Source organism: Dermochelys coriacea, chromosome 6 (genome assembly GCF_009764565.3).
Source record: "Dermochelys coriacea isolate rDerCor1 chromosome 6, rDerCor1.pri.v4, whole genome shotgun sequence".
NCBI classification, from domain to species: domain Eukaryota; kingdom Metazoa; phylum Chordata; order Testudines; family Dermochelyidae; genus Dermochelys; species Dermochelys coriacea.
The window spans coordinates 55,799,053-55,822,098 of NC_050073.1; the positions used below are offsets into that span (position 1 = coordinate 55,799,053).

At 42.5% G+C, this 23,046-nt stretch overlaps 1 protein-coding gene across 50 annotated transcripts in view; it reads left to right on the forward strand.

Annotated features, from left to right (window-relative positions):
• Positions 1-23,046, forward strand: part of MADD (MAP kinase activating death domain) — a 130,848-nt gene that overhangs the window by 40,756 nt on the left and 67,046 nt on the right. For 20 of the 50 annotated variants that reach the window (XM_038407650.2, XM_038407642.2, XM_038407649.2 and 17 more), the window contains 12 exons: positions 80-258; positions 1,492-1,727; positions 2,185-2,341; positions 4,514-4,617; positions 5,273-5,466; positions 7,247-7,527; positions 8,150-8,289; positions 10,850-10,951; positions 13,591-13,693; positions 14,433-14,619; positions 14,852-15,002; positions 18,317-18,523. In XM_038407650.2, coding sequence (XP_038263578.1) covers positions 80-258; positions 1,492-1,727; positions 2,185-2,341; positions 4,514-4,617; positions 5,273-5,466; positions 7,247-7,527; positions 8,150-8,289; positions 10,850-10,951; positions 13,591-13,693; positions 14,433-14,619; positions 14,852-15,002; positions 18,317-18,523 — 2,041 coding nt within the window. Of the gene's footprint in view, positions 1-79; positions 259-1,491; positions 1,728-2,184; positions 2,342-4,513; positions 4,618-5,272; positions 5,467-7,246; positions 7,528-8,149; positions 8,290-10,849; positions 10,952-11,736; positions 11,776-13,590; positions 13,694-14,432; positions 14,620-14,851; positions 15,003-18,316; positions 18,524-23,046 lie in introns of all 50 variants that reach the window. The other 30 variants (XM_038407640.2, XM_038407638.2, XM_038407641.2 and 27 more) reach the window with 7 other exon arrangements.

The following is a 23,046-nucleotide window of genomic DNA, read 5'->3' on the forward strand; positions in this document are numbered from 1 at the left end:
TCAAGTCAGCTCTACTCTTTATATTCTTGCCTGAATAATAGTTTCTTGCTGACTGTGCATGTGACCTGTTGCTTCTCAGGCCTTGGCCAGCATGAGTCTGAATACCCAGCCCATTCTTAACCTAGAGAAGTTCCATGAGGGACAGGAGATCCCACTGCTCATGGGAAGACCTCAGAATGGCCTACAGTCCACCCCTTCCACGGAATTCAACCCCCTAATCTATGGCAATGATGTGGACTCTGTGGATGTGGCCACCAGGTGAGGCTGACCAGGCACCTACATACTGAATCTCCATAGGGTTCACACTTGAGAAGGAAGTGCAGGGCTTGCTGAGGGTGCCTGCCATGTTGTAAGCCAGTCTGTATCTCTGTCATTCAGATAAACACTGAATGTTAGCTATAAAAAAAATTATCTTCAAATAACATGTTAAGGCAGTGGTTACCATGAAGTTTGTGTCGGGGCTCACTGATGATGATGCAGAACATGGCAGCAAAGACAGGATGGCTAATGAGAATGAATGTATAGAAATGGAAATTACCATGTCCAAAGGGGAAGCAAAACTCAAAGGGCTCAAGATGAGGGGACTGGATAGTCTCACTCCCAGAACATTGAAGGAACATAAAATTGCTAGTCTGGTAGCAAGGATTTTTAATAAATCTATGAGATGGGGGTGGTATGATATGGCAGCAGAATAGCAAACATCCTATCTATATTTAAGAAAATGAAATAAAGTGATCAAGGCAACTTCAGACCCATTAATCTGACCTCAATAATATGCAATGCTTTAGAACAAAATTGGATGGAAAGAATAATTAAAGGCATGGAAATAGGATCAATTGCAGCATGGGTTTACCAAAGGTAGATCATGTCAGACTAATCTGATATCTTTCTTTTGTTTAGATAACTGATTTTTTAGATAAGAGAAATGCAGTAGATCTAACCCATCTGGACTTCAGTAAAGCATTTGACATGGTGCCACATGGGAAATTATTAGTGATTGGAGAGGTGGGGATTAGTTCAAGAACTGTAAGGTGGGTAAGGAACTGGCTAAAGGAGAGAAAACTACAGGTTGTAGTGAAAGGAGAATAGTCGGGCTTCCCACCAGTCATATTCACTGTAAGAAATGTAATCCCCAGAAACCTGTCTTCTTATTAGCAACTCTACTGGCTGGTATAAGGGATGATCAATGAAAGGGCTTCTTTGCCAGAGGTAATTGGTTGGGCTGACAAGCCTTGTGTGAGTTGGGTTTACAAAGCACCTGCTGTGAGGGAAAGGAAAATTAAACCAAAGCAGTTTCTTGAGAAAACCCCTTTTCCCAGTGGGAGTCACACTTCCCATTCCTATCTTGTATCACCCTTCCCTTTGGAAAACACTCCTGGATGGAAATGTTGCCTGTTGTGTAACATATTTAAAGGCCCTGTGTTTTCTCCCCCCCCCCCCTTTGAGGTTCCATGTCTGCATCTGACATATTACCATCTATTTTCTTCTTAGGGTTGCTATGGTGAGATTCTTCAACTCACCAAACGTTTTGCAGGGGTTCCAGATGCACACCCGCACCCTTCGCCTCTTCCCCCGGCCTGTGGTTGCCTTTCAGGCCAATTCTTTTCTTGCGTCTAGGCCAAAGCAGACAGCTTTCGCAGACAAGCTGTCTAGGACACAAGCAGTGGAATACTTCGGAGAGTGGTCTCTCAACCCAACTAACTATGCTTTTCAAAGGATCCACAACAGTAAGTCCTGGTCCTGCCTTTCCCCTCAGCCTGTCTAATTCAGAAGCTTCTAATATGAAGACGCTACTGGGAAAGAAGTTGGCTAGTCAACACACTGTTCCAGCAATGGAGCCTATTCTTGCTGTGGAAGGGACCTTCTTTTCCAGTAAGGGTCCGTGAAATGAGTCTTGAACTGAAACCTCCTTGTCCAAGTTGGTTGTGGGTTTCTGTTGAATTATTGTTGTTGTTACCCTCCCTCTGTTGTTTGTTTCACCTATTTGTGTCTTGTCTGTCTGCATTCTGTAAGCTCCTCAGGACAGGGACTCTCTGTTCCTATGTGGTTTTATAGTGCCTAGCACAATGAATCCTCATTTAATCAGGGCCTCTCTGTGTTGCCATAATACAAATAACTAAGTTGATTTAATTCTCCTTTTTCCTGTTTGTTTTTTTGTTTTTTTGTTTTTTTTTTTTTTTGCAGACATGTTCGACCCAGCCCTGATTGGTGACAAACCAAAATGGTATGCTCACCAGCTTCAACCAATCCACTACCGTGTCTATGATAGCAATTCACAGCTGGCTGAGGCATTGAGTGTCCCCGTAGAGAAGGAAACGGATTCTGAACCTACAGATGACAGGTTGGTGGGGAACATGACACTATTCAGTTGCTAACTAAAGGTCATTGTAAATGTTCTGGTCATCTCTTGCTTTGCCGTTGCAACCTGTTTCTCTGACTTCAAAGACTCCCACCTTGTTTCTTCAGTCTATAAAATGCACTGCTGCTAAAGTAATTTTTCTTCTTCACTGCTCTGAGTGTGTCACAGCTGCCTCCGATTCCCTTCATTGGCTTTCATAAACTCTTCATCTTCACCTTCAAGCATTTTTTTTAACATCACTCTGCCTTTGCCTCTGATTTGTCCTACTCCCTTTAGTCCACTTGCATTTCTATACTCCCTTTTGCCATGCTCCTCTCTTTGCTTTCTTCCCTGCTGCCCTTTGCTCATGGATTGTCCTTCCTCCCTTATTGCAACAAGTATCCCCCCTTTCTTTCAAATCCCTCCTCAAAACACAGAGCTACATGAAGCCTCTCAATGTTAATCTACAGCTTAGGAAGAACTATTCATGAATTTAGTAAAACATAAATAGCTGCAGCCCTTCTGAGTGGCGATTCTATCCCAGTCCCCAAAGCTGTGTCTCTGCTCTGTTGTTTTTTGTTTGTCTCTCAGCTTGCAAACTCTTCAGAGCAGGATCTTGTCTGTTCTCTGTGTTCTGTGCAGCAACAAGCACATTAACGGGAGTGGTCTGTTAGTAGCCTAGCAAGGAAGGGCTTTGTGCTTTCTGATTCCCTCATGCTTTTCCCCTCCTCTCTCCTGAAAGCTCAAACACTCCTCCATGGCTACAAGTGCTCAGTTCACTCCACTTTGATGAGGGCCAGTGAGTTGCTCTTCACATCTTCTCTTCACCTATCCCAGAATTGTTAAATGTGCTTGTGAAGGGGTCCCAGGGGTGCATCCTGGACTGTGGGACTGCTGAGACCCCAAACCCACCAACCTCGGTTGTCTCTCACACGGTGATGCTGATGTCAAGCTAAGAACCTCTGATACATACTGCACTTGCACAGAATCCACAGGCAGGGACACATACAATTGAGTTACACTGAGTGATCTCCTAGCCACTCATGAACCATCAATAGAGAGGCTCCAGCCAATTCCCTCCATCTCTACACCCCAAAACTGTACTGTCTTCACTGATCAAGGCCCCGTTAGGCAGTGCAAGTTCGTTAGGTAGTTTGCTGCTCTCTTAATGTGGAATGGACAAACACTAGCCTTTGTAAATTGAGCTGGGATGTCCCAAGCACGTCAACCAAAACACACTGTTTTAGGAAAAATATAAAACAGATTTATTAACTACAGAAAGATAGGGATTTTAAAGTGATTATAAGTAGCAAGCTTAGAGATCAAAGTTAGTTACTTAAGAAATAAAAATAAATTTGCAATCTAAATTCTACAAATTATGCAGGATTTGAATCAAGCAGTATCTTACCATGACAGATGGCACAAGCAGCTTACAGTTCCTCATTACACAGGCTCAGATCACCTTCCCCAGTTCAGTTTTTGTCTTCCCAGATGTTCTTCCAGATGTTGAGTTGGGAGCATGGGGGGAGAGAGGCCAAGTGATGATGTCACTTCCCTTCTTTTATATTTTCTTCCAGCTTGCTGGAAAGTTCTTTGCTGTGACATGGAGATCAGGCAGTCCCCATTGGTCAAGCAGTCTCCATTGCATACGTGCTCTCTCTGAGAAGTCTCTGGGATGGCCATTGGGAGAGTGGATTCCCTTTAAAGAGCCATCAGCACATCTGGCAGCTCTTTTGTTGCAATTGAAAGGTTGGCTGTGGGCATCTCCCAACCTCACTATATATTTCAGTAATACATATAGCAATGCTTCATAACTTCACATATAATGATAGCACATACAATCCAACAGGAAATTAATGTTCAATAGATCAAGAATTTTAAAATGATACCTTACAAGGCATACTTTGTACAACGCATATTATAATTCTATAACAGTGGTGAATATGGGGGTTCCAGGGTTCTACTCTGAGATGCGAAGTGTCTCAGTGTGCTCTCTCAAAAATTTGCCTTCACCTCCGGCTTGTGGCCAGCCAAGCTGCTATGACCCTTTCAGAGGGATCAGTGCAGCACGAGGCTTGGAAAGGCCATAAAGCAGTGCTGATGATCCATACCTTGTAGCATCCAGTTCCTGTGTTGCTGTTTGGCTGCCTCTCATCTCTCTCTCTCTCATCCTAGTGGTAGCGACAGCGTGGATTATGATGACTCAAGTTCTTCCTACTCCTCCCTTGGTGACTTTGTCAGCGAGATGATGAAATGTAACATTAATGGCGATACCCCAAGTGAGTAATTAACTTCCTAAGCTGCACTTTCATTGGGCCTGTATGGATCTTCCATCCCCATTCACCTGCACTTTGAGAAAGTTGCCTCTTCTGAGTCTTTCATTCAGAGTGAGAGGCAGGTAGATTATGGTCTGCTCTTATGTAGAAGAGAGACTCTCAGCCTATTCTGCTGCAGCCTGGGGCAGTCAGAGGAAGAAACTTTCTCCTTTCTGTAAGCATCACTCTCCAAAAGATCTTTAGGAGAGAGGAATGAACTGAACGTAATATTGGTGACAGGAGCTAGTTTAACAACCCAAGAAACTAAAGTGCTCTATCCACAGAAGATGTACAGCATGGGCACCAGTAGTGCAAGCTTCCCCCTACCTCACGGTACCCAATCAGTGATCATTAGCTCTGACCAGAAAGAATCATTTTTAGTAGAGAGCAAAGAGAGAATTGTCCATGGCTTCTGATGAGGCTGCCAACAAGAGTTTCTGTTGGGATAGTAGTTTTTCTTCCTTAAGAAACTATTATTGAAACCCTAACTCATTTCCCATGTTGGACAATAAGACACTGAGCAGTTTTTGTTCATTAATGAGATGGGAGCTTTTTACTGTGCGTTAGGCAAGAGGCTGGAGTAGTGAGGAGTCTCTAATGCCTGGTGGTGTGTTTGCAGATGTTGATCCTCTGACACATGCAGCCCTGGGTGATGCCAGTGAGGTGGAGTTTGATGACTTCCAGGAATATTCAGGGGATCTGGATGCGCAGGCTCTGGACAGTGAGAGCTCCCAGGACAACAACCAGCCTCGCTCAAGTTCCAGCACTACAGCCAGTAGCAGCCCCAGCACTGTCATCCATGGGGTGAATCATGTGTGTACTAGGACTATTGCACTCACAAGCTCAGACACAGGGTGCTAGGACCGGGAGGAGTCTAGGCAAATGGCATTGGGATGAGGGTGACTCCTGCTAAATGGACTTGGGTAGATGAATTTTTCCACCCTCTTCATAGACAAAGCTGAGTTTGCTTGCAGAATTATGTTCTCCAGAAATGTTTCCTTTCAGTACAAGTCCTGTATTTCCCATCCCTATCAGCCCGTGGTCAGGAATGAGGCACCAAGCCTTATAGCTGAGAGAGTAAGTTCCCTCTGGCACTGTGTGGGGTTGGTTTGGGGAATGGGAGAGCTGGTATGGCAAAATTATGGAGCCAGTAGGTAGAGGGTAGACAGTGAAGAAGGTATGTATGTGTTTCAGTCAGACATCCAATATAGAATCACACTATATACACATGTTTTGAATAAACTACTCCCATGATAAGGTTCATACTATTTTATACTTGTAAGTGGTAGTAATTTAATGACTCATCCATATCGGTAACTCATATTCTTGTATTTGCTGGTCAAATACCAGCTAGATAAAAATCTCTCAAAGGGGGTTGGCATTTAAGGCTGTAGTGAGTGGGGATACCACAGGGGTCTAGAAGATTTTGTAAATTTAAATCTGATCAGATTTGTGGGGAACACTAAGTGGGAGAAGTGGCAAACACACGGAACAGAAGCAGGCTTAGCAGTGAGCTGGAGATGCTGGGATGGTGATGGCTATAGGTTCAGAGATGAGTTAGTATAAATGATGCTCTCAAGGATGGGGAGCATGGACACAAACTGGGAGGATCTCTGGAAAACAGTGAGTCTCAGACATCAAGGGGCGATAGGAAACTTTAATAATCAGTTGGATCGCTGGGCAAATAGAGTATAAAACTAAGGAAGCAACTTTGCTGCTTTCTGTAGACCTGGAGCAGCCACCCCAAAATAGCAGGTACAACTCTGCCCATGGAGAGAAAACATAATGATGACAAAGATCCTGGGAGAGACTGAGGGAGGAGCTGCTTTTGCATAGTCTGATGAAAATGAAAAAGAGCAAACTTGCCAGGGGAGTGGAGAAAACAAGAGCAGGAAGTTATCCCCATTACCACGCGATAGTGGGATATAGAGCAATTAGCCTAAAACGAAGGGAATGTTTAACGATAAGATTTGTTGGGCAGCGGAATAAAGCCCCAGAAAGGCGATCGAGGCACCATTACTGCAGATCTTAAAGCCCAGGTTAGAGGAGTTGGTAGTGGGAATGGCATGCAGACTCCCTCAGAATGCCTGGCCTGAGAAGGTTTTTCTCCTCTATCCCAGGGGCGGCCAGCCTGAGAAGGAGCCAGAATTTATCAATGTACATTGCCAAAGAGCCACAGTAATATGTCAGCAGCCCCCCATCAGCTCCCCCATCTTGCTCCCAGCGCCTCCCGCCCACTGGCAGCCCCGCTGATCAGCACCTCCTGATCAGCAGTTTCATGGCGTGCAGGAGTCTCTGGAGGGGGCGGGGGGAGGAGTGAAGGCATGGCAGGCTCAGGGGAGGGGGCTGAAGGGGTGGAGTGGGGGCAAGGCCTGTGGCAGAGCCAGGGGTTGAGCAGTGAGCACCCCCCAGCACATTGGAAAGTTGGTGCCTGTAGCTCCAGCCCTGGAGTCAGTGCCTATACAAGGAGACACACATTAACTTCTGAAGAGAGCCACATGTGGCTCTGGAACCACAGGTTGGCCACCCCTGCTCTATCCTATAGTTCTATGGGAGTGTGCATTGATAAACTGATGAACTGGTTGGTCCACAGGAGTCAGCAGATTCAGCGGAGATGGAGGAGAAGATGATTGCTGGGTTTTCAAACCACCTTCCCTCCTTGCCGCTGCAACCAAACTTCCCCAAGATGAATCTGGAACGTCGTGAGAGTGAAAGCCCAGCTGACAGCATGAGCTCTGTGGAGGGAATGGTGAAGAAACGAGAGTATGATAATCCATACTTTGAACCACAGTATGGGTTTCCTACTGAAGAAGAGGATGAGGAAGAGGAGGAGAGCTACACCCCTAGATTCAACCAGGATCTGACTGGGAATCGGTAAGGCTCCCCCATCACTTGCTTGTCAGTAAAGGCTTGGTGAGGTTAAATTTGTTAGTTCCAGTACTTCGGTGTTTAGCATTCTTTTCCACAGGAATCTCCTACATCCCAGACATGTCCTGATAGTCTCTCCAGTTGCTACTGAGCAGCTGCAGCCCCTCCTGGCTGGGCACAGACCCTAACTGCAGACTTACGTTTAAATCTGGGGGGCTGACACAATTATTGACATTTTCCTGAAAGTGTTCTAGGATGTCATCCTTAGATATTGGTTGCAGGAACTTGGAAATCTCCAGTGGCGTTTGGGATATGAACACTTGCCTCACTGAATCAAGAGGCATTGCGCTCAGATACCATAGTGATGGGTGACCTTATTTAAAAAAAAAAAATGCTCAGGGTTCTTAGCACAGAGACATTATGATGTGCCCTCCTGGCACGTAATAGAAACATAAACATGGATATACTTGTGCCTCATGTTTCCTCTATTTAACCCCAGTTTGGTCATACTGCTGTGGAATGGGTCCTAGAGGCTGTATGAGTGTGGGAGATCCCTGCTGTTGGATTTAATGGCAGCTGGAGTCTGTACTAGGGTGTGAATAACAGCTGAACTTTTTTTTTTTTCCAGGTCTCAGAAGCTACTACGTCCTAACAGTTTAAAGCTGGCCAATGATTCTGATGCGGATTCGGACTCACGGGGCAGCTCCCCAAATTCCACCATCTCCAACAACAGCAGTGAAGGTTTTGGGGGCCTTATGTCTTTTGCCAGTATGTACCATTGCCTCCTCTAAACTGGTTTTAATGATTCTACCTTAGTGTTTGTGGAGAGGAATGGAAGTGGGGAGGGGAGGGGAGAGAGCAATTTGAAACTTCCCCAAGATGGCAGCTTAGCTGTCAATCTCTCACCAGCTCTGCCAGAGGTCATTCTTGGAGTCACAGGACTGTTATCCTTACAGTGCCCTACATACTCTGCAGTAATATGGGCCTACATTCTGTAGAAAGGGCCTTGGATTCTTCGGTGCTCTGGTGTAGCAGACTGGAAATTATGAGGCAGCTTCATTTAAATTTTAAAAATTGAGATATTTAGATAATTTATTTTCTGTATTGAAACAGTTATTCAATGCAGTTCCCCACCGTGTTGTTTATTTCAATACTAAGTTCAATTTCTTTACCCTGCCCCAACACATACAATTTTTAATATCTTGCAGATTTTTCTCTTGACATGTAACTGAATACTGTAAGTTTTCAGGGGTGAAGTAGAAGCAGAGCAAGAGGGTAGTTGGGGCTTTTGACACTTAGAGGATCATAGGAGGTAGTTTGGAATAGTGGGATAAACACATTACCTTGATATTTCTGCTAAAATGATTAACACTTAAATAGCTATGTGTTCTGATACCACGGTGATTGGTGCAGCATAAGAACATCCATACTGGGTCAGACCAAAGGTCCATCTAGCCCAGTATCCTGTCTTCCAGCAGTGGCCAGTGCCAGGTACCCCAGAGAGAATGAACAGCACAGGTAATCATCAAGTGATCCATCCCCTGTTGCCCATTCCCAGCTTCTGGCAAACAGAGGCAAGGGACTCCATCCCTGCCCATCCAGTCTGATAGCCATTGATGGGCCTATCCTCTATGAACTTATCTAGTTCTTTTTTGGACCTTGTTATAGTCTTGGACTTCAGAACGTCTTCTGGCAAAGAGTTCCACATGTTGATTGTGTGTTGTGTGAAGAAATGCTTTCTTTTGTTTGTTTAAAACCTGCTGCCTATTCATTTGGTGACCCCTAGTTCTTGTGTTATGAGAAGAAGTAAATAACACTTCTTATTTACTTTCTCCACACCTGTCATGATTTTATAGACTTCTATCATATCCCCCTTTAGTCATCTCTTTTCCAAGCTGAAAAATATCAATCTTATTAATCTTTCCTCTTACGGAAGCTGTTTCATACCCGTTATCATTTTTGTTGCCCTTTCTGAACCTTTTCCAATTCCAATATATATCTTTGAGATGGGGTGACCACATCTGCATGTAGTATTCAAGGTGTGGGCGTACCATGGATTTATAGAGAGGCACTATGATATTTTCAGTCTATTATTAATCCCTTTCTTAATGATTCCCAATATTCTGTTAGCTTTTTTGATTGCTGCTGCACGTTAAGTGGATGTTTTCAGAGAACTATTCACAATGACTCCAAGATCTCTCTCTTGAGTGGTAGCAGCTAATTTAGACCCCATCATTTTGTATGTAGTGTGGGAGTTGTGTTCCAATTTGCATTACTTTTCATTTATCAACATTGAATTTCATCTGCCATTTTGTTCCTCAGTCACCCAGTTTTGTGAGATCCCTTTGTAGCTCTTCGCAGTCTGCTTTGGACTTAACTATCTTGAATAGTTTTGTATCATCTCCAAATTTTGTCACCTCCCTGCTTACCACTTTTTCCAGATCCATAGCACTCATCCCAGTACAGACCTCTGGGGGACTCCACTACTGACCTCTCTCCATTCTGAAAACTGACTGTTTATTCCTACCTTTTGTTTCCTATCTTTTAACCAATCCATGAGAGGATCTTTCCTCTAAGACTTTAAATAGAATAAAATAGTGAACTGTTGATCTTTAGATGATCATCTTTTCAGGGCCGTTAACTGCTCTGCTCATATGAATGGGGTTGTTTCAGACTCTCTGCAGAATGGGACAGATGGCAGTGCGTTGGTTACACTCAGTCATGTTTTCAAGGATTTTTTGGTTTAGTTTTTTTACTACCTATAAGTGCTAGAAACACAATTTTTTAAAAAATGGAAAGCTCAGATTCTGGAACACAATTCTGTGACAAGAATGGATTCCATAGCAGATTCTAGAGTCACAGAGTACATGAGGCCCTGCTCATAGTCCCCATCTCAGGATTGCATGTTTTTATGATCATTTTGGAATTCTGTTCTCTCAAGCGGTACCAAGTAAATTACTCAAGGTAGAAAATCAAGTTTGGAAGCATTGAAGACACAATCTGGTGTCTCTAAACCTAGGGTAGAAAGTAGGATATCACTATACCAAAGTGATTTGCAGCAACAGCAAGGTGCTCGGATACCATGACTTATGAGCATAGTATAAAAAAATAGGATTTTTACAGACTTAAAAAATATCTGACTTTTAGCAGGAAAAGGTTAAACTGTAAGTGGGAGCAAGTTTGGGACACAAGGGAATATAGAGGGTTAATCCAATAGTGGGGATGTAGAACTACTGAGATCTAAATAAAAGCATGAATTGCAGGAAGAGTGAGGGGAGAGTGTATGTTGAGCACTAGAGACATTTGATTGTTTCACCTTCTGTTGTAGGCAGCCTGTACAGGAACCACAGCACAAGTTTCAGTTTGTCCAACTTAGCCCTACCAACCAAAGCTGGGAGAGACAAGAACACTCCCTTCCCCAGCCTGAAAGGTAACCGCTTCCTCCCCTTGCCTGCTATTGCCTTTGCAATGCTTCTGGCTACCGAGCAGTCCAAGGATTCACCTTCAAAACGGCATGTTGGGGATGCAAGACATTCTGGGGATTTGGATCCGTGTTCATCTTGGATAGTTCTTTGATTTTTCTCATTAGGACTTCTTCCCATCACTTGGGGTGTTTTGTGGGATGGAGAGGTTTCCTTGCGTATGCTATATTCATGTGCTTTAGTAGTTAGCGTAGGGGACTCTGGGAATCAGGACTTCTGGGTTCTACTCCTCCTCTACACTAACTTGCTATATAGATTTGGGCAAGTCACTTTAGCACTGTCCAAGTTTCCCCATTTGTAAAATGGAGATTATGGGGCTTAAATAATGTTTGTAAAGTGTTTTTTCAGTTTTCAGATAAAAAATCTCCTAAAGAGAGGCAAAATATTAGCACAGTAGCTCTCATTCAGGAGTGAAGATTTGATCTTAAGCTCCTGGATACAGCTGTAAGCAGAGTACTTCCTTCTCCCTTGCAATGCATTAAGACAATATGGACTGGAGACTGGAGAAATTATTACACTAGGGAATTGCCCTAGGATGGCTAACCCTGGAGGTAGTTATTGATAGTAGAAGGGGGATCAAGCCTTCTCATTATTTTTTTGCATTGAAACCTTTCAGTTGCTGAGCTGGGCAAAGGATTTGTTTGCTTTTTAAGTTCTTCTATATCATTAGAATTTATTGTTTTATTTTAATTTGTTGATTTTATTTTTCCCCTCATCATTTTCATCGGTAAAGATTACTTTAATCTGGAAGTGGGAAGGGATTTGAATGAAGGTTGGTATAACATTTTGCTGACCTTTGATCTTGTAGTAACAAAGGCTAAAAGTTGGGTTTTGTGTGTTAACTTCCATTTTTGTTTGTGAACTGAGCAATCCTGCTCTTGGTGTAAAATGAGGAGGGGTAGGGCTGGGCTGGTGGAAATGTAGGGGAGATTTTGCACAATTACTTTCTGGGAATCCACATTCTACCCATTGGCTGTATTCCCACATGCAATTGTGAAGGGTAGGAAGCATGGCTGGGGTGGGCAGTGTACAAGAATGTTGTCTTAGTTAAACTTGTTATTGATTCCACACATTGGAAAAAAACAGTGATGGGTTTTACCATACCATGTTCATACTTTGCCTCTCATCTCCTGCAATTTGTTCCCTTCGTTTCTTGACAGCTATAACTCTACGGGTATGTCTGCACAGCCCACAGCAGCAAGCCTCCCAGTCCAGATCAAAGACTTTTAAAAACAGCTGCGTAGACAACACTTTGAAGGTGCTGCTCGGGCTGGGGCTCGAGCTCTGAAGCCCACTCCCATGCCTAGGCCTTTAGAGCTTGAGCCCCAGCCTGAGCAGCAACTTTGAAGCTCTGTCTACACAGCTATTTTTTAGAGCACTAGTGCGAGCCTTGGTAACCAAGTCTATTAACCTGGGCTAAGAGGCTCGCTGTTGGGGGCTTTATAGACATGCCCAACAGGCCCTTTGGTGTGAGTGTTGAAACATAAGGAAGGGCTTTCTCTAGCCTGTAGTTCGGTCCATTTGCGCATGTATAGATGCGTGTGTGTGTGTGTGTGTGTGTGTGTGTGTGTGTGTGTGTGTGTGTGTGTGTAAATGCTGGCCTGGATGAAGTTTCCCTTGCGCATGTGATTGTTTTAAATGTTTTTTTTTCTGTTTGTTGTGTAGTTTTAAATTGCTGAATAACTCTTGCACTTCCTGAGTGTGTGTTTAACTCTAAGGGGAGATGATGCTGGGATTGTTCCTCTGTAACTTCCATTTCATCACTGCTCCATGAGCTCTTTCCACCCCTTTCTTTCGTTTTTGTTTCATGCACATCTCTTCATTTTCTCAATTGGGCGGATGTTTTTGATAGTGCCGGTGAAATGGAAGGTGCTGTACATTGGCCCTCAAATTTGGCCAATCTGTTCCATAAATTTGGCTGGCCCAATGCTCTCTTTAGAACCCTTCCTACTGTAGTGTCACTTGGGTTTGATTTTGAGGGAGGGTTGGGAGGAAGCTGGTTACTAACTTAGACTTTTGGTTGGAGATGGTGGAGATTTTGTAGTACACTACTAATTGTATATTTTGTGTCCCAGTATTTGGGTTAAATACTATAATGGAGATTATTACTGAAGCTGGCTCTGTAAACAATGAAGGTGGGTTCCCTACAGCATGAGCTGTGCATGATGTAACAACTCCCAGCATCCTCTGTGCCTGCCTTTTGGGCTAACTTTCTCACTGGGTAACCAGTATCACATGATCTGTACTAGTCACCCCTTAATGCATTGAGCTTTTACACATACTGTGTCTAATTCAAAGATGGTTCTTGTGGTGGAACTGCATGCAGAGTAGCCAAGCTTCTCTTGCCCTTCACCTCCAGCTTTCATTACCATCTTTTCTCTTTCTGCATTGTTCCCATTACTGTTTTCTGCCCATGTGTGATGTTAGAATACAGTATCTGCTGTGCTTTTCTGAGTTTCCATTTTGTCTGAAATCTATTATCTGTAATTTAACCAGAGCATTAGCTGACTTTAATATCTCTTGCTGCCATGGGTATGGATTGACTTTTTGATGACTGTTCTCTCATCCTGTCTCCTCTCCCATACAGGGAACAGAAGGGCCCTGGTGGATCAGAAGTCTTCAGTTATTAAGCACAGCCCAACAGTGAAGAGGGAATCTCCATCACCTCAGGGGCGAACCAGCAATTCCAGGTAAAAATACTTGTCCTGACTTTTCTGCATACATATGGATGGTAGGGCAGTTCCAGACTCCCTGTGGAAAAAGTCTGTATCAGATTAGCTATTGAATACAAAACTATATTTCTGTGCTAGTTGCCTTTGGGAAGTGTATAAACCTTGAAGTTTGAGACTTTCAGAAGATGCTTTCACACAGGAAGTTTGAAGGTATTGATGGCCTTAGTCTATGTTCAAATCTGTATATTTTTGAGAGCTCTCAGAGGCCTCATCTCTTTCAGAATGGGCTCCTAGTGGTTTCTGATTCCTGAATTAAGTGCTAAATTAAGGAACGAGTCCCCTTTTATAGACCATTTGTCTCAGTCCTGAGAATTGAAAAGCATTGACAGATCTACTGGACTCTTCTTGTTCCCTTTGTTACTCCTGTTTAAATGCAGTTGGATTAGGTTAGATACTACAGTAGTGTAGTCAGACTGCATTAGGGGTGTATGTTAGATCCTGCAGCAGAATAGCTAGCAGTAGACAAATTGCTTTGAGCAGTTCAGTGAGGACAGTTACTATAGTACATAGATTAGGCTGAATGTAGTTAGGTTAGCAGTATGTTGAACCAGGTTTAGATCCACCATTTGTAAGCTTAGTTTTTACATGGAACGCGTTTGTGCAGTTGTCTAGTCCAGGTCACCCCATATGCCTACAGATCCCATGTACCTAGGTCTAACTGCTTTCTGCCTGTTACTCCCGTCTCTCCATCCTGCAGTGAGAACCAACAATTCCTGAAGGAGGTTGTGCACAACGTTCTTGATGGGCAGGGTGTTGGCTGGCTGAACATGAAGAGAGTCCGGCGTCTGTTGGAGAGCGAACAGCTCCGCGTCTTTGTACTAAGCAAACTGAACCGCACCATCCAGTCGGAGGAGGATGCTCGGCAGGATGCCATCCAGGACGTGGTCAGTGTTCCATTCCCTCACATTACTCTGACTAGTTCATGCCCAGTTTTGATTAGTTGAAGGTGTTCTGAGGCAATATCTTAGATTGCTCCTAAACCCTGATAGTAGAAAACGGTTTCTGCTCAATGGGTTATTGATCTGCAAACCCCTGCTGGAGTGTGTGTGTGCGTGTGCGTGCTGGGATGAATTTCTCATGTGTGAAGCATCCTTACTGCCCAGGTTCTCATTGCAGGAAATCAACCGCAAGGTTTACAAAGGGATGCTGGACTTACTGAAATGCACTGTATCAAGTCTGGAGCAGTCGTATGCAAACGCTGGCTTGGGAGGCATGGCCAGTGTCTTTGGCCTACTGGAGATAGCGCACACTCACTATTATAACAAAGGTAACATGTCAGTGTGTAGTGCGCAGGGTCACGGTTCTAGAGTTAGCTTTTGTGTGCTTCTGTGAATCGTGAATGTCTTTTTATAGCACCCTTAAGGTGCATAGGTGCTGTACCATAATTACTAAAAACATACTGTGCTTGAAACAACACTTTCTTGCCTAATACATCTAACTGGCCAAATCAAAATAATCTCCAATGCTTGACTGAACACACAAGTTGTGCAACCTGATCTAAAGACTGGGGCTCTGAGAGACAAACATAAAGTGTGAGTTCCAAAAGTGAGAACCTTCATCTAAGAATGCCCTATCCACATCCTCAGAGAGTTGAATTCCAGGCAGACACCCCTCATTGGACCACAGCTTGAATGACTGGAAATAAGAGGTAGTGTCTCTAACTAGGTCTCAGATCATACCAGGTTTTAGAATGCAGGGGTTCTCAAACTGGGGGTTGGGACCCCTCAAGGAGTCGCAAGGTTATTACATGGGGAGTTGCGAGCAGTCAGCCTCACCCCCAAACCCTGCTTTACATCCAGTATTTATAATGGTATTAAATATATAAAAAAAGTGTTTTTAATGTATGGGGGGGGTCGCACTCGGGCTTGCTATTTGAAAGGAGTCACCAGTACAAAAGTTTGAGAACCACTGCTCTAATGAACACCTTGAATTACATCTGGAACTGAGTAAGTAGCTAGTACTATGTGCAGAGCACAGTGTAATGTGTTTACATGGACTCACCCCACTCACAAGATAGGCAACTATGTTCCGTGCCTGCGGAAACTTCCAGAAGCTGACCCAAATAAAGTTTATTAATCCCAGCTTGGAGGGGAGGGGACCTGCATAACTGTGACAAAGTGTAGCTGTGACAAATGCCCGGACAGATGGGGAAAAATCACTATAAACCAGCACTATCTGTAGATTCAGGAGCAGTGAATGATCCTTCAGTTCCCTGTGGCTATGCACCCTACGGGAAAAAGTAGCACTTACCACCAAGTGAAAGGCCAGGTACAGTCTGCTTCCATTTTTCTAGATGAGCCTTTCTCCCTCATCTCACCAGCATTGTTTTGATCTAGTCCAAATTCAATCTTAACAATTTGCTCCCATCAAAGTCCAAGTCTCATTTAGGCCCTGAGAAAGCACAAAGGGAATTTGTATTTGATAAAAAGGTGACTGTGCTTAATGTTGTTCTGTTGGTGGTGGTACAGCTGACGAAATTGAAGTAGAGGAACAACCTCACATTTGACATCACCCTGTGTCTGAAATCTGATATGGTTTTTTTATGTTGGTTTTTAAATTATCCTTCTGCTGCTGGTTGTTTTTTTTTTTTTTTTTTTCTTTTTTTTAACCACCAAATTAACGTCAGCAATTTGGATTTGGGTATTCTTTTTCCGGGGACTTGATTTCATTGTTGGTACCATCACCAAACACAGAAGAAAAATCTTTAAAACATTTGTTAAATGCACATAAAATATAAAAAAGTTAAAACATTGAAAACTTAAAAGATTAAACCTCCCTTTTAGCAGTTTCCCTTATTTTTGCTCTTTCTTTGTGTAGAGACTTTTAAAGGGAAAACCCTTACTTGACAGTAATCTCACATGGTATTAAGTGTCCACAGAGGGGACAGAGTCCACTTTAGGTGGTATCTCTTAGTTCTCAAGTTCTGTTGCTAAAGTCTGATGTGTTTTAAGATAAAATAAGATAAAGACACACAAAAGAGGAAAGAGCAAAACACAGCTTCTGTCTCTGATGCTTACAGTTAAGTTGCTAGAAGACCACAGATCACATCAGATCACATCCATTACCCAATTAGCTGCTCTGGGACCCTGACTTACCTTGGAAAACATTTAGCTAATTGCTTTTTCCTCTGTCTGATGTGTTGGAAGCCAATCTCTCACTTCAAAGTGAGTTGCTCAGTACTGCTTTTAGTTCACCTCTCTGGTCACAGCAAAATGTTGGAAGATTAATTGTGTTCTGACTGGATTCTTATTCGACAGAAGGGAAATAGGGAGTATCAGAAACATCCAGCTAATTTGTTTGTTCCATAATTTCTAACTATATCCCATGGCTGGCTAGGTGTCAAAAGCCTTGACTTCCCCCTACACAACCTCCAGTTTTGCCTCAGACAACTTATATGATGCAGTTATATGTTGTCAATACAAAAACCTGAAGCATATTGAAATTGGAAAATATGAGGACAATGTAAAATAAACTGCATCAAATATCTAAAACCACCTGGGCTGCTGTTCTGATTGTTAATTTCAATATTTAATTCACTGAACAGCATAGTATTTTAATTTAAGTGAAGCTGTACACATTCTCCAGTTTGTTCTGATTCAATCACCATTTATTGGGCTGATGCAGGAATTACTTGGTGAAATCCCATGTCCTATTTTATGCAGGTTAGACTAAAAGATCATAATGGTCCCTTCTGTACTTAAAATGTTTGAATTTATGAACTCGCAGGTAGTCAGCTGCAGCTCTTTCAGCATTTCCTCCTGCTGATTGAGTGACATTGTCAGTACCTTGCCCCAGATTTGTATTTGCCAACTCCAACACAGAGTCCAAAATGGCAAACCGATTTCCCTTAATGTTATTTATTTCTCTTACATCCGTTATTGTGAGAGTTCTTCACAGTAAGAGAAACTTGATGGTGCTCCAGAGATGGTATTCTGGGTTGATCAGGCTGATGTCTCACCACTCAGAACAGTTCTATGGGAAGAGACCTCACAGTTAATGTGTCAGAGGAAAAGAAAAAATTTGTAAGCATCTAATGTGGATAGATCAGCCTGGGAGTAGGTATCCCATCATCAGTGCTGTAGTCTTCTCTCCTGCTGTTTCAGTAGTGTCAGACCATCTGCAAACCATAGTGACCTGTGAGGACAATGCTGGATATGGGATGTCTAGGTGCCAGTCTGTTAGCACTTGTGCATGTTGTTACGCCATTGACAGAAGGGGCCTTCACAGATTTTGAAATTCCTCTGGGTTCACCAACCTGGTAGGAGCTGGGATGGTCCCTGACATCAAACTGAAGGAGCCAATGATTTGACCATAAAAATACAAAACAATTCTGGCTGCTCGTGGACTTATCTCAGTCCCTGCTCTTCACAGTGCTGCTGATGGTGAAATCCATTTGAGTCTCTAAATCTGAGAAGTGACTGTTTTGCATTGATGCTGCCTTAGGCATTAGGCTTTATTAACATCATCTGCCCCATCCTTTCTCCCTATTCCCCTTCCTATTTCTGCCCTCCGCCCACTCTCTTCTTTCCCTGGTCTTATACTTTTTTTCTGCTTCTCTTCTTGTTCTCCTTTTTCTTAAAGAACCAGAAAAAAGAAAACGAAGTCCAACAGATGGAGCAGCCACTCCGGTTTGCAAGGACCCTGGTTTAGTCATGAGGGCAGAACCGAAGCCAACAGTGAAACTGCCAGTACCCCAGCTCATGCCAAGGGTACCAAGCCCTGCAGGAAAAGGGACAAGGGAGTTTGACACAAGGAGTCTAAAGGAAGAAAATTTTATTGCTTCCATTGGTGTGTATTGATGTGCATGTGGAATACAGGAGGAGGGATTTTCCCCTAGCATTAAGTTCTGCTTGCATCCTCCCCATTTTAACACACTTGCCTTCATTGCTGCAGTAATGTGCTTCATTCACAAGGATCACAAGGACCAATCATACCTGCTCTTCTTTCACTCGTGGAGGAATATTTCCCAGGGCAATTTGTTTTTTGAGAAGTTTTAATTTTAAACCTTTTCCAAATAGCATTGACGCTTAACGAAAAAATCCTGTGAGTGTTCCATGGCTGACACTTTTGGGGAGTCATAAAATGACCTGAGAGAGATGGCCACATGATTCTGGGGTCTACAGGACCTTGGAAATAGCAATCACAATAGGGACTAAATAAAACAAAAAATACCTGTCATTCTTTACTATAACTGGGAGAAAGTTATCTGGGGTGTGTATGCCAATAGAAATAGGGTCCAGGGATCTGCTAATCGTGAACAGCAAAATCCTTAGATTTTTACAAGTACATTTTAGGTTTCAGCTCTTCAATTTCAGTAATCTGGACTGATGGGCGTTTCTTCCACATCATGGCAGGCAGACTGCCTGACTACCTAAACAGCTCTTACAAGGCTGGCTATTGGAAATTTCTCCAGTCACACTTTTCTTTAACGGGGGAGGGGAAATAAAAAGACAGTAATTAAGAAACCTATCAGATATATTCTAATCTCTGTTTATACTAGCTGAAAAAGATCTTCACTTGGTCAACAAACAAGATTTAGGAAGGGTCCAGATTATTGCATCTTTGGGTAAGAAACCTGATCATCAAATGGAAAAATTCCTTTTTCTGCTCATCATCTCTAATAATGGGGACTGATAGACTGGGTTCTGAGCACCACTATGTATAGCTTGACAAAGGGAAGCCAGTTTTTATAGTATCATTGTAGAGAGGATTTATCACCCAAAGGCAGTGTCTGATGAGGCTACAACATCCAGTCTGCAGTGACCTGTACAAGGTGGAGAGAATACCAGATACTCATATGACTAAACTGGTTCAGACTCAGCACCCCACCCATATAGTGGCCACAGTTTGGATTGAGTCCCACCTAAGGGATGCTGAATCCTTGACCTCTGACCTAGTATGCATCCTTGATTCAAGAGTTGATCCAAGGAACAATAACGTAACTGAAGGCTTTCAGTTTACTTGGAAATCCCCCTGGGAAATAAAAGGTGATCTTATTTCTATGATTAAACTTTAGGGACTTGAATGCCTCCAAGTTACATTGGATTCTTATTTCCTCTGCAGAAAGAACAAAAGGAAGATAGTTTTTTTTCTTTTCAATTCAGCTGGAAAGCTGGGAACTCAAAAAGGTGGAAGCTCTTTGCCTGGGATTCTTGTTGAGAATGAAGAAGCAGCATTGACAGAACAGCTGGTTGTCATTTCCTGGCTGAAACTAATACTTTATCTTGCACACAGGAGTGTCATAAGGATCAGTCAATCCATGTCTGCAACATGACTTAAAAGATGTAGTGCTACAGAAGTCTTAAAAGTTGATATTTTTATTTTAATATTTTATTATTGAAACTGTTCCTGTCAAAAAAGCAGCCATGAGTGCTCTGCTAATTGTTTAAAGACTGAGAACAGGTTAGCTTCTAACTGTGCTCCTGATAGCCCCAATGTTTGCCACCTGTCTTTTCAGGGTACTTGATGCAAGAAGGAATGAAGCAACTGGACAAGAATCTGGATTTTTTTAAAAAGTCAGTCTAAAAAGCTGTCTACATGTCCCTTGTAGAATAGCCTCTAGGTGACAGGTTTTACCTTGTCACCAAAGCCATGTTTTCTTAAAGTGCAGTTCTACTCTAATAGGTGACTGTAAATGTGGCATTGTAGGGTTTCACATTTGTCTCAGACTTTATCTCAGTTGTGTTTAGTTTACAATAAAAGAGAGCCCTGTAGGCCCATCTGGAAGTCAGGCGAGGTTCTTAAATGATCATACACTGTCAATAATACTAAAGGTTTTATTGGACAAATTCTGCCTTCAGTGACACTTGTGCAGCTCCATGGCCTTCCAGAGCTTTGAGCCAGCATAACAGATTGTAATGTCATAGAAGTTTAGGTGAAGAAAGCAGATTAATGTCAGGAGACATCAGTGAATGCTGACAGTGTTGAGCTCTAGGGTGAGTTATCAATCTCCCAGTTGGCACAATTTGCATCTTAACCAGCTTGCCTGGATGTTTAGATTTTCATAATAGATGAATTGATTTAAACATATGAAATGGCTTGTAGTTGGCTTTAGCAGAGCTGGCATCTTCAACCGAAGTTTCTTGGTCCTTCCATGTTTCCATATAAGACCAAGGATGCATTGTCCAGACCTGTGAAAAATGGGTTGAACTGATTGAAGAAATAAACATCTTTATTTTCAACCAGGTTATATGCATCCTTCCCTCAGACATGTTATAGATCCTTTGTATTGAGTGAGATTCCAGAGCTCATCAGCCAAATAAATTGGCATCTCTGACCAGTTCCTTGTTTGGATCTGCCAAAGGAATTCTACTGAAGATATGTGCTTTCTCCCTTCATTACTCAATGGCTTTTTTTTTACTTTGTTCAAGAGAGTAGGTCCTAGGTTTTCAGTTCCCATTGGGATATTAAGGATGTTAAAAACATGGGCCATCTTTTGGGACTATGGAATTCAGTTGGAAAATGACATAAGTCTCAGGAGATGATGAACCAGTCTTGTGGGGGAGAGAGCTAGAAATTCATCCTCCTAGTAGAATAGAATTTCCTGATGTCGTATGAGTCCTGCTGCAGAAGATTTTCTTTTGAAGACTTGGTTTCTGACACCTTAGCTGCTGTCTTGCTCTTGTCCATTGGGCTAGTTTATTTTGCAACTAGTCTACCCTGAATTTAAATTCGTATGCTCCAACAGCAATTGCTTTTAGGCATCCTGGTCCATCTCAGTGGGAGGTAAACCTTTTACTTTCACTTGTAGGATCAGAGATTAGGTCACTTTTTAGGATCAGAGATTAAATCACCCTTTAGATCTTGTCTCAGGTTACCACACAGGCTTTCACCACACGGTTTTTCTCTAGTGAAGCTAACAAACTCAGATTAGATGAGAGATCTCCTGTTCTGGGCTTGATCTGCCTGACTATGTTGGATGACTATACTGGATATCCTATTTTTGTTGATCATCTTGCATTACAGGTAAACCATTCAAAGCTGCCACGGTATTATAGTTCCTTGTTGATCTTTATGGGAGATAGAAGAAGATACTCAAAGGGCCCTGGAGGTACATGACCAGAGTTTAGGTCACAGCCAAGCCTTTGATTGTGTATTTAAATTCCTTATGAAGAGATGCATAGACTGTCTTCTCTGTCAAGTCAGCTCTTTTTGGGGGGAAGAGGCTATTGTTTTAAATTTAGTGAATTGTTAAAATAACAATGTACATGGAAATTTTGCTGATAGTTACAGCAACAAGATATATAAAAGCCGCTGAAGGCAAATGTTATAAATAAGCCTCTCAGTAAAGCAAATCTTGTTGTGTAAGGGAATTCTGAATAGCGGAAATCTGCTTGCATCAGTCTTAAAAAAAAATTAGGAGAAAAAAGGGGGATAAAAGAGATCATCAGAATGAATGAATGTCATGTACAGCACCATTTCCTGCCCATATGCATGCATTGTTAACTGGTGATGGAACCTGACATCTAGTAATAATGGCAGCTAATTAGATACAGTTCTTATGGTATACAACAGATAAGACGAGCAGGGGATGACAGAACTTCTCAAAAGTTCAAGGAGAACTCTTTCCAATGTGAACCACTCTCAGGTCCTTGACCTTTCTCAGAATAATTGTCTGCATTTAAATCTTCAAAATGTCTTGTATTCAAATTGATATATTTTCCATCCCTAGCAATGGCAAAGCCTATTATCATAGTTCTTTCTGTTTGTGTTTGCCATTCTTCTGTCTAACTAGGAGAGTGGTAACATTTTCAACACAAAGTGGGTCTTTTCTTTTTGTTTTGCATTAATACTTTAGACAGGAAATTCTCTATAAAGGTTGTGGGGTCTGAGCCTCTCTTGCCTAATGGAACACCAGTCATTTACATGTTATGACATTTTGCATTACTTACTACTTATTACTTAGTTTCAGGCATCTTCCCCATACTGTGTGCCTTCACTGGAATTTTGATATGGGGAGCATTTTTAAAGCCAGTAGCTGGTACGTTTCTCCCTTTGCTTTTCCTATCAGGCTGTTTCTCTCGCTGAAATACTTTCTAGCTTTCTTTCAAAGGAAATGTGGATAGTTTGCATTCCATTGGTTCTAGTCAGTCTTTGACAGACCACCTCACTGAGTCACTTTGGAAGATTCCTGGCCTGCAGAGACCTGCTTCTGAAGACTTCACCATAAAGAAGTTTTTGATGCATTTTATCTTTGTTTTTGCCTATTTTATTTTCTATCTTTGTGTGTTATTGGGCGTTAATGCTCTCCTGGGCAGACCCAGAGCAAAAATGTTTTCTTTATTTTCTGAAATTAGGGCTTCCTCTGGATA